Below are 12087 nucleotides of genomic sequence, written 5' to 3' on the forward strand. Positions count from 1 at the left end.
AAAAACTATAAATTAAAATCACAGGATGAAATTCTTCTTCTTTCAACCTGCCAAAACATTCCATTTTGGTGACTTCTAGAGCTGTTAAGTATGAGAATAAATGGACGTTCTCATAGACCATTGACAGGAGTCTTGACTGGTGAGATATTTCTGGAGAGTTATTTGGCAATAATGGATCAACACTTAAAATATATCATCTTTGACTTGATAATCTAAATAACTCAACTCATTGTTGTAGTAGAAAGCAACCAGAGTGTCTACCATCAGGAGACTGGTTAAATAATGGTATATTTATATGATGGAATAGTACAGAGTTATTAAGGTATGTATATATAGGTTCAATATAATGTCCATTGCAATGACTCCACTTTCTCAAGCTTAGAAATTAATTAATCCTAGAATTAAATCCCACAGAATTCCACACCTGCAAGAAATCATGGATAATATTTTAAAGAGGAGAAAAGATCACAGAGCTAGTTAGGAGGAGTAAGAGGCTAAAATTCATGGATCCAAAATAAACTTGTTCATCATTCACATACATTTTGCATATAAAAGCAGCACTTAAAGAAAGTTGTTTAACTTGAAACAACCCTTTCCTTTCCTCTGATCAAAAATAATGTTCAAATAACACAGAATGATATTCATGGTAATTTTCTAAAGTTTATGCTATCAATGCCACCAATAAATGAGCAGTCATAATTCACAGCATTACAGTTAAGTTTTAAGCATTCTAATTCTCAACTAATCATCAAGTGATAATGCTCTACTTTACTGGATACACAAAACTCTTATGTTTTCTCATCTTGCTATTCCTGAATTTCACTTTTTCTATACTGGAATCAATGTTCCCATAACTCATGTTCCATTTGTTAAATTTTACAAAATTTAGCTATCTTCCTACAGCAAACAAACTCAATCCTAACAAGTAAGTGGTTCTCCAACCTGGATATACACTAGAATTACTCATGATTATTGAAAAGAAGAAGAAAAAAAATACAAAAATGGCTGAGCTCACCAAGGAGGTTCTGAACTTATAGCTTGGGTTCTGTGCACCTATATGTTTACTTAACTTCTAAGTAACTCTGCTGTGCACTCAGAATTGAGTCCCACTGACACTAAACAGGACACTACTGTAAAGCAATATAGACTCCAAAAATCTTAATATCATCATAAATAATAGGGTTATTTTAAAAATTTCCTCCCATATACCTTCAAGAATATGTTAGAGCTACTATATCTGGTGATACCATAACCCCTTCCTACTTTTCATTAAAACTGACCTCTCAGTTTGGCAATGAAAAGTCACCTATCTTAGATGACAGATATAACTTAGTTACTGTAAATAAGTCTAAAATCTCCTACAAACTAGGTTGACCGGCAATCAGGAGAATTCTAGTACTTTAAGGTTAAATTTCAGAGTTAAAATTTAATTTAGATATTATGAACAGAGGTAACAATACAATTCTCTAAGTAGCAAATGCACTTAAAAACTGCTACCTAATCATTTATATGTGGAATCTAAAAAATAATACAAATAAATATATATGCAAAACAGAAAGAGACCCACAGATATAGAAAACAAACTAGTGGTTACCAGAGGGGAGAGAGAAGGGGGAAAGAACAAATTAGGGGTATGGGATTAACAGATGCAAACTACTATGTATAAAATAGATAAGCAACAAGGATATATTGTACAGCACAGGGAATTATAGCCATTACTTGTAATAACTTTTAATGGAGTATAATCTGCAAAAATACTCACTACACTGTACACCTGAAACTAATAAAATATTGTAAGTCAAGTATACTTCAATTAAAAAACTGCTATGTGGGGCCTCCCTGGTGGCGCAAGTGGTTGAGAGTCCGCCTGCCGATGCAGGGGATACGGGTTCGTGCCCCGGTCTGGGAGGATCCCATATGCCGCGGAGCGGCTGGGCCCGTGAGCCATGGCCGCTGAGCCTGCGCGTCCGGAGCCTGCGCGTCCGGAGCCTGTGCTCCGCAACGGGGGAGGCCACAACAGTGAGAGGCCCGCATACCGCAAAAAAAAAAAAAAAAAAAAAACTGCTATGTGAAATTATGTGAACATTAATAATATATACAAAATTAATATTAACCCTAATTAATATTCTTACTCTGGAAGCACAGATGAAATAAATTTATTAAAGTTTATATAATTTCATTTCATCTTTACTACTTCAGTCCCTGGCACATTAAGAGGCTTTAAACAAACAAAAAATCAGACATTCTAGTAATGGTAACTGATAACTTTTCTCTTGCTGGGTCCTATTTTGAAATGAAATCAAATGCCTGACAAAGAGCAAGAGAGGAAGATACATAAACATACAACACGAAATATTTAAACATTGTACAGAACATAAAAAGACATCTAAAAATATTTATAATAGAAATGTCCCAGTACAAAATCAGTTAAACATAAAAGCAACTCAGCAACAAGGCTGAATTTAATTAAAATTCTAAAGAAAATAGACTATTATGTATCAAAGCATAGTACAGATGACTTAACTTACACATATTTAAAATTATAGTTTAGAAAACTGAATACATTTTTTAACCTAGGAGTGTAATTTGGACCCTTTATAAAAACTTAATACTCGTTATTGAAAATTTCAAGATTAAGACAGATAATATTTTTAGAAAGCACACTATTTCTTTTTTTAAAAAATGATTTGGTTGTATTTTCTGTTCAGGTGAAAGGCAACTCAGTAAAACACATTTTAGACCCAGGTGCTTATTTCTGCTCTCTTCTGAAATGAAAGTTATGTTCGAAAAGGTAAAAACCCAGAAGGACAAATGGAGAAGGAAAGTAGCTGATAGGTGAGAAGTGGCAATGATGTATGTGGAGGGAAGAAGCAGATGAGGGAGGGCTGACCCACTGGTAGAGAGTGGGTGGGTTGCAACCCAGATGCCTAGAGAGGGAATGCAGGCCCAGAGTGAACTGGCTCGCAGTGCAGAACCCAGAAGGGCTCAATATGGAGGCAGCGGTATGTGAGGAGGTTTTCCACATCCTGGAAAATGACAGGATTGGCTCAAACTCTGAATATGGAGTGGTTAGACCTCTAGGTCTGATCCTCTATGCCACCCACCGAAGTAGCTGCCCCTTCAGCAACCCTCCAAGAGTAGAGGTTTACTTTCTAGAGACATAAGCATGGAGGTTTTAAACTCCAGGACAATGGTGACGGGCCAGACAGAAAGCACACGGACTGAGTGAGAGCCCGTATCCTCCAACCCCATCCTTCTCCCTGCCTCACACAGGGGCCACCAAGTTTGCCCCTCCCTAGGGAGGAGACTAGAAGAAACGGAAAGGCTCTAGACCAAGAATCCAGACGCTGAAGAATGGGGACCTCCCTATGAAAAAGCTGGCTCTCTGCTCTCTTTTTCCACATGAAGCCCAACAGCCAATAAAGCCCACCTTATTGACTAAAAACAACTAATGTTAAGTGCCTTTTCTTACTGTGAACATCCAGCCAAGGACTTGACATTTGAAGAGAGGCTCTAATGTGAAAGCAGAAGCCAAACTAACTCAAAGAGGAATTTAGAGAAAATAAAAGGAAACAGAAGGAAAACTATCACTGGTGTCCTCAGACAAGAAACAATATTGCTTCAGGAAATAAAAAGAGGATGCCATTTTGAAAGGGGGGAAGGGAGAAGACTAGAAAATAAGAAAAAACTCTTGAAAATTAAAAAAAACATAGTTGTTATTAAAAATGCAATACAGGATTTAAAAAATAGAGTGGATATCTCTAAGCAAGTAGAAAAAAAAATCAGAGAAGCATAAGAAAGAAAATATAAGAAAAATAGGGGGTCCATCCCAGAGGTTTAATACCAGAGTAGCAGGACTTGCAAAAGAGAACAGTGAGAGAGAAGGAAGTCATCAAATCAATAATGTAAGAACATTTCTAAAAACCAAAGGATATGAAACTCCACAGTGAAAGGGTATTAGTGCCCTGCATGATAAGTGAAAAATGACCCTCACACCAAGGCACGTCACTACAAAACATCAGAATATCAGGGACAAAGATGGTCTTGAGAGTTTCCAGAGAGAAAAGGTACATCACCCAGAGAGAAGGAACCCAATGGCCGTGGATGTCTCAAAAACCAACATTTGACATGGGAAGACAGCAGAACAATGCTTGTAGTTTCTGAGGGGAAATGATTCTCTACCCCATCACAGTATGAATCAAGTGAAAGGTTAGTATATTGACATTTTCAGATATGCAAAGAGTCGAAAAATATGCCTTTCATACACCCTTCCTCAGAAAGTTACAAGAGTATTTCAGCAAGGTAAGAGAGTATACAAAGGAATATAAAGCATGAGACTCAGGAAAAATGAATATACAATATAGTGTGTTGGCAAAGAGGAGTCTCAGGATGAAAGCTGTGTGTGAGGCTGAGAGGGTAACCATGCTGATCAGAATAGGTGGCTGTTAAGTTGTGGGAAGAAGGGTTCAGGAAAAAAAAGAAAGATATAGATGCAAGATTCAAAAATACACTTGAGCTTTTTGACCAAAAGGCTTGTCAGATTTATTGGAGCATTTGTTAAAATCCAGTAAGAACACAGACAATTGAAAATCAAAATACAAATTAATTACTGGCTCTAGGAAAAACAAAGTATCATAAGAAAAAGACGCCTTTGCTCAGCAGTGAACGAGATTTGTTTACAACAGTAAACATGGAAGAGTGAAAAAAAAAAAGAACAAACACTGTGAAATAATTACTGAAAGGATAAGCGGAAGGGAAGGATGACAAGACCTAAATCCTGAACTACCAAAACAGGAAGGAAATAAACATATTTTAAATTGATGGATTCAGAAATAGCAGAATGCAGCTATTATTTTTTTAAACTGCTGATCAAATGTCATAAGCAACAGCCAGAAGAGTTGAAAGTTCTTGCCTCTGGGGAACCAGACCTGGCGGTGGGGACGGAGAGGGCAGAACAATCTTACGTTCTGTCACGAAAACGTAAAAGACAAGAGCAAAACTATTCTCGTCATTTTCCTTCAACAGCAAAATACACTAGGTTTAAAAAAATTTAACTGTAATAACTCAGTGTGAAATGTTATGGATTACATAACTTAAAAAGTTGATTTTATTTAACTTAAGAGTTGATTTTTACCCTTGAGAAACTTAAAATATTACACTACACTAATGACTTTGTCTCTATTTTCCGCTTTCTTGTCCTTCCTGAAAAAGAAAAAATAAGCATTCTTGCTATATCATCTCCCATATTATTAGAAAAACTTCTACTGTTGAAAGTGTCCTGTATTTTCACAAGTCTCTGATGAATCCTCAGATTGAGTTACTGTCACCTGTTCACTAACCTTTTGTGGACTTCATAAAAAAACAGATATTTGTCCACTGGTTTATGTTTAGCTATGAAATTCATTCCAGTATTATAAAAGATGATTGTCAACTATATACCTCAGTAGCCAGTTCTTTTTTGTGTATTAAAGATTGACCTGGATGTTGTACTGGAAAGAGAATTCAGCCAGAAGCAAAAAGAGCTGGATTTCTAGTCTAAACTTTTCTCATTAACTAACTGAACCATCCACTTTAGAGTATTTGACCCCTCTGGACCAAAATCACAAAAGTAATAAGTGTTCCTGAAACCTGGTAATGAAAAAGAAAAACCTAATCACGTATAATCTTAACAGAAAATCACTGTCATTATTTTGCTTTGTTTATTTCCATAACTGTTTATGTATGTGTGTGTGTATATATATATATATATACACACACACACACACATATATATACACATACATACATATATATATATACACATACATATATATATTCTTTTAAAAAACAACACCAGACATTATATATAGTATTAAACCCGAATTTCTCACTTGCCAAAATTAAATATTCTTCTAAAATATAAAACAGCATGAAGACGTATAGTCATTTATTTTTACCCATCTCCCACTCTGCTTATTCTCAATGCTAAATACCATAAATCACTGGCTCTGTTATATCCTCCTTGCAGCTTTTATCTTTGCATATTCCTTTTGGTTATTCCTTTAACATAAATTCCTAGGACTGAAATTCCTGAATTAAAGGGTAAACAACATTCTGAGACTTTTGATGCCTATCACCAAACTGCTCTCCAGAAAGGCTGAGACACTTTATACTTTCACCAGCTGTATATGGGAATAAACTTTCTGCACCCAAGCCAAAACACTTTTTTTTTCAATTCTGACCAATTTGAATTATAAAAATAATGTATTACTTAATTCTACATTTCTAAGGAAAACTAACAAGAAAACACACTTGAAAAAGATTAACACAGGTCTTCCATTACTTATAAAATTTTCTAAAATGTTATATGATTACGCAATCTTAAAAACAGTGAATTAAATGCTAAAAGTCCTATTTTATGGAAATACTACCTTTGTACAGGTTTTTCATGTTATTTTATAATTTATTTTCCTATATATTATCTCATTAGAGATACATGAAGATCTGATTTATTATTATTTAAAGAACATGAACTTAGACTCCTATAGCTTAGGACCGTGACTTAGTACTGCCACTGCCCATAAGTAATAATTGATTCTGCGCCTCAGCCTCATCGATAAAGTAAGGACAATAACATAAATCTCCCACACTGCTATCACCACAAATATCAGATAATGGAAGAATACTCCTACCCTGTAAAACTCCATGTAAATCTAACGTCTGGCTGCTCTCATAACTAGTATTATTCTTAACAGAAATTCTAAATGATCCTGTGAGGTAAGTAGAAAGCACATCATTCTGGTTTGAGAGTGAAGTTAATGCTGAAGCCAGAAACAGAGATGAGAGCCTGAAGCTCCTCACCCGGAACTGCTACTACACTTCACTTTATCACATTTGGACATGGACTGAACCCATCTTCTTATACGTTTGTTTACTTTATGAGAGGTACTTGACTTTTATTAATCCAACTCTAATAAAATCTGACTTTATTTATAAAAATATTTCTCTTAAGTTGTCCTATATTAAAAAGCAGGATATTCTGAAAAGTCGACATGCACGATACTGCATAAGAAAACACTGACCTTAAATAGTTTTTAAAAAGAACACACTACTGGAAAATGAAGTATTATATCTTCTCCTGAATAGATTACCTTAATATGATGTATCTACTTTTTTCCTCCAAATATATACGTAAGATATTAAAAGTCAGTCATAATTAAAGAGAATACTTATGTAAAGTAAAAAAGTGGAAAAATACTGATTCACAAGGATGTGCGCAGCCACTTAATTTGCATATTTCTATGGCTTTACTACTCTAATTCTCGGACTTCACAAATTAAATATCTGCTAAAGTTTTTGTCTAAGATGTCTTGTAAAAAAAAAAAAAAAAGACAAAACAAAACCACAACAGAACACTTACTTTTATTCGGTGATCATCCATGTCTGCAACTGTTGCTACTCTAATAAACACGGGATTTCTTTTGTCTATGACCTCAAGCTTCATTTTTTTCTGGAATCCATGTGGAGGTTTCTGCCATAACAGAAAATTTTATACAGTGAGATTCAGAGGAAGGGAAGGTGAGCTCTATGTCACAAAGACAGAATTAAAAAAATAAAATAAAAAAGATGAGCTATTAAGGGAACTAGCTTTTCAAACTCAAGTTCCTAGAATGGCTTTGGACCTCACCCTCCCTACCAAAAAAATAATCCCAAATCACATGGCCAAGCCCACAGGCAATAGAAACAGCCTGAGCAACTAGTCACTGGAGCAAACAGAAAGCCAAAGATCTTAAGATGAAATTCAAAATGCTATGGTTTTTTTGATTAGCCATAGGGATGATGAGTTTCTTCTCATTGGTTGGAGGTGTCTTGGCAAAATCAACAAACATGAAAATTATTTTTAAAAAAGAGGGAAGGGCTTCCCTGGTGGCTAAGTGGTTGAGAGTCCGCCTGCTGATGCAGGTTCGTGCCCCGGTCCGGGAGGATCCCACATGCCACGGAGCGGCTGGGCCCGTGAGCCATGGCTGCTGAGCCTGCACGTCCGGAGCCTGTGCTCCACAACACGAGAGGCCACAGCAGTGAGAGGCCCGCATACCGCAATAAAAAAAAAAAAAAAAAAAAAAAAAAAGAGGGAAGAACCTTCAAGTGGCAAAGATGAGACACAGAGATTAGAGGTGGTAGTGAGACCAAAAAGCAACAGATGTCTTTTTAAGAAGAGAATTAGCAATCAAGACATGCAAGATGGAATTGCTCTCCTAAGAACAAGAATGAGAATGAGGACCTACAGCTACCCACACCTCAACACTCAGCAAAAACCCATCATCCTCTGAAAAATTTATGGGCAGAAGGCAAGGTGATTGCTAATGGGTGTAATAAAAGTGTTACTGTGAAAATCAAGTGTGAAAATTATGTAAAGGATGCAGAACAATTAATGCAAGGTACCTAAAGGCCAAACGAGAGAAATCTTAATTTTCTCTCTGATATCACTGTGACACTAGACATGCAGACTGAGCTTGATGTAATTTTATCCAGTTCAAAGCAAAGTGCAAAGCAGCTCTTCTTTGTACGAGGCTATGTTAAAGTTAGAGAGTCAGGTAAAATCCATAAATATGACATGACTCTAAACATTACTCATTTATAAATCCTGAATTTACTCTCAGACGGAATCATACATATTCTTTGATATGGCTTTTCTTCATGTAATATAGTTTTTCTCTCAAAAATTTTGATGTTCTTTTCTTATGTATTTGTGTCCATGCTTACTAATTAATTCTATCATTAAATATCCTAGAAATTTATGCACAAAAGGATCCATTAAAGAAAAATGTTGTTTATGATAGACTGTTCACATTTTTTTTTAAAAATCAAGTATTTAAAATATCTTTCTTTTCCTTTAAATTCATGGAAAGTTACAAATTATAAAGATATATGAGATTTAAAAAATTTTTAAATACATTTCATTTCTTATTCTTCCCTTGCACACAACTGAGGTTAACTGTGAATCTTAATAGGCAAGAAGCAATGACCCTGAGTTAGAAAGATACTATTATAAAAACAGAAGACCTTGCATTTTGGTAGTCAAACATGCTGATTTATAGCAATAAAAGAAAGAAAGAAAAAAAAAAACCCAGCATCTCAGCTTGCCATAAACAAACCCAAAGGAATGATCAAATATAATTTTCATTATAAAGCAATATCTCATCCTGTTTGGTCTTTCAGAATATCTAGCTGGAAAAAGAGAAGTGTGCTGTGCAACTAACTCACTGCAAACCAATTCAAATATAAGTATTTTCCAAGGAGACTTTAAAGTCCAAAATGGAAGTATTTTTTAGATGCCAACAACAAAACCCCCAGTAACAATTCTGCCTTTCAAAATTGTAAAAATTCAGAAACAACTTCTTTGGTCTTCTGTTTCTCTCCTATTCCTGTTCACCAATACTCTTTCTGTTCCTAAATTTCAATGACTGAACACTACCACCAATACAAATTAATCAAATATTGTAAAATATAATATCTCACCACTTTGAAAGCTCTTGCAGGAGCAGGTAAAGAATTGGTTTCTTCTAAGTATTTATCCCAAGAAAAATGTTTCACATTTGGATAACCTAAGAATAAAAACAGTAAATCCTATCAGGTTTAACCAAAATGATAGTGAGAACCACAAACTGACCTATAAAATTATGAGATATTGTTATCATTATAATGAAGAAAATTATGTTCATATTACACAAAATAACTTTAAACTGGTTACACATTCAGAACTACTTGTAATAATGAAACCATTTTCATCTAGATCATGATTTCTTTATTAACTTTTACATGAAAATTTTATATATACAATTTTCTTCTCAAGTAAGGATAGTCTTACAACACAAAATACACACAAACATAAATACCCTTTAAAATCTAGCAATTTTACTTCTAATAATCTAGGAAAATTTTCATGTGTATGCAAAGAAAATGCATCATTGTTTGTAAATGTGAAAATGTAAAAACCAGTTAAATGACCATCAATATAGAAATGTGCAAAATACATATATACAGTAAGTGTAAAATAGAAAGCATTTATTAAAAAGAATGGCAGGTTTATATATATCAATATGTGAAATATTCCAGATAGTCATATTGTTAGGCCAAACAAATAAGTTAAAATAAATCATGGAACAGTATTAACAAAATGTCTAAAAACAAATATCCTTCCTCCCTCCCACCCTCCTTTTGATTCCTCCAGAGTCCAAAACCCAGTAGGAAGACATGAGTAGGAATTAATGTTGGCCCAGTAGGGTAGGAAATTGGCTACTTTATATAGTCCCCTTTATGGGGACTGAAAAAATAAGTAAGTATACTGGAGACAATAGAAGCCAGATTTCTCAATGGCTAAAAAGAGAGGTATAAATATGAAAAGTGGAAAACCAGAATGAATTTAGTGGTGTTGGATGTGAATTGAAGCTAATGGTATAAATTCATGGTTTTCAATATCTACAAATGGATATAGAAATACACATAAATTTTTTATATGTTTACATAACTATATTTCCTATGTCTACTGAGAGGCCGGAAGCAGCATTAGTCCAGTAGCAGTGAGCACACCTAGTGTCTAGGTCTTAGTGTCTAAATATCATTCTCTATGAAAAGGAACCATGGAGTCTGGGAGAAATGGGCGACTTCAGGGTTGGGTCAGGGAAAGCACAAGATAAGCCTAGCTGTAGCAGAAAATAGGAAATTCTCCAAAAAATGATAAAAAAAAAAACATGTCAAAAGGACATAGAAACCAGCTTAAAAGGGCTCCCACTGGCCAAATCTGAGAAAATCTGGCCATAAAAATAAATAAGGTACTATAGTAATGGATTATAACCCACTGATGACAATAGTAATGTATGGGTCCATGCTGATATAAATAAACTGAATGATAAATAGGAAGATGAGAAAAGTATTCTTTGCAGAAGAATGTCAACTACTTATGTACAAGGAATGATGGAATAAGAAAAATTACCATTTAGCAACTGTTGGAATAATAATTCACACTAGAAATATCAACAGATGCTAAAACTAGTGAGTGACATGGGAATGAAGTGCAGGATATTTACACAATCTCAAAGTGTCTCCCCCAAATACTTATCAATTACAGAGAGAAAAAAACTGACATCTGTGAAGAAGCCTGGTAACTACCACCTTGATCAATTACTAGTAAAAATCAACCAGTAATGACACAAACGGACATCAACTGCCACCTGAGAGGATGCAGTGAGAACACAGCACTGTTTCTGTGATATTCCTGCCAAAAATGCATATGCTGGGTCTAATTACGAGGAAGCACCAATCATGCCCAAATTAAGTAATATTCTACAAAATGACTAATCTGTAGTCATTAATTCTCAAGCATATGGCGGTCATAAAAGTCAAGCAGAGCCAAGTGAAGGAGACCAGAGAAATATGACAACTGAGTAATATGCCTGATCCTCTGGCTATAAATGACGTCACTGGTACAACTGACAAACTTGAATGGGTCTCTGGTTCAAGGGTATAGATGAGCCATTTACTGTTCTTGCAACTTTTCTGTTCATTCTACCGAACTATAAAAGTCCATGAAAGGAGACAGAAGACTTAGTAATCTGCCTCACATCAGAAGTCACTAATAATGCCTCACACCACCCCTTCCCAGGGTACCTAACCCAGTGCTGTGAAAACACAGCCAGGAACCTGTTGCTCACTGGTCCTGTTTATTTACTGGATCCCTGATTATGACTAAACAGATGATAAGAAAAAAAAGATCATTATCAAACTGGGAAATCCAAAAGAATCCGCACAGCAATTCAGATGGTGATAGTGGCAATCACTATTCACCACTCCTAATATGACATAAGCCACAGGACTCAGGAGGACTGAATGGGAGAAATCTTCCAGGCAGCAACACATTTGGGCCACAAAACCATTAATACCTTGCTTTAACACTTTACAGTTTATGTAAATGCTCTTTTATCTTCAAAACAGCTCTGTAAATCAGTAAAGGACAGGAGCTTTTATCTGTGAACACAGAAGAAAACTCAGAAAGTGGAACGGACTCGCCTCTCCCATCACAGGAATTGTTGGTGCCCTGAGTGAGTAAAT

The 12087-nt window shown here is 35.2% G+C and overlaps 1 protein-coding gene across 8 annotated transcripts in view; it reads right to left on the reverse strand.

Annotated features, from left to right (window-relative positions):
* Positions 1–12087, reverse strand: part of L3MBTL3 (L3MBTL histone methyl-lysine binding protein 3) — a 128236-nt gene that overhangs the window by 52089 nt on the left and 64060 nt on the right. For all 8 annotated transcript variants that reach the window (XM_060114378.1, XM_060114377.1, XM_060114376.1 and 5 more), the window contains 2 exons: positions 9499–9584; positions 7400–7510 (listed from right to left, as the gene is read on the reverse strand). In XM_060114378.1, the coding sequence (XP_059970361.1) occupies positions 7400–7510; positions 9499–9584 (197 nt within the window). The remainder of the gene's footprint in view (positions 1–7399; positions 7511–9498; positions 9585–12087) is intronic.

This window comes from Mesoplodon densirostris, chromosome 12, assembly GCF_025265405.1.
Source record: "Mesoplodon densirostris isolate mMesDen1 chromosome 12, mMesDen1 primary haplotype, whole genome shotgun sequence".
Classification (NCBI taxonomy): domain Eukaryota; kingdom Metazoa; phylum Chordata; class Mammalia; order Artiodactyla; family Ziphiidae; genus Mesoplodon; species Mesoplodon densirostris.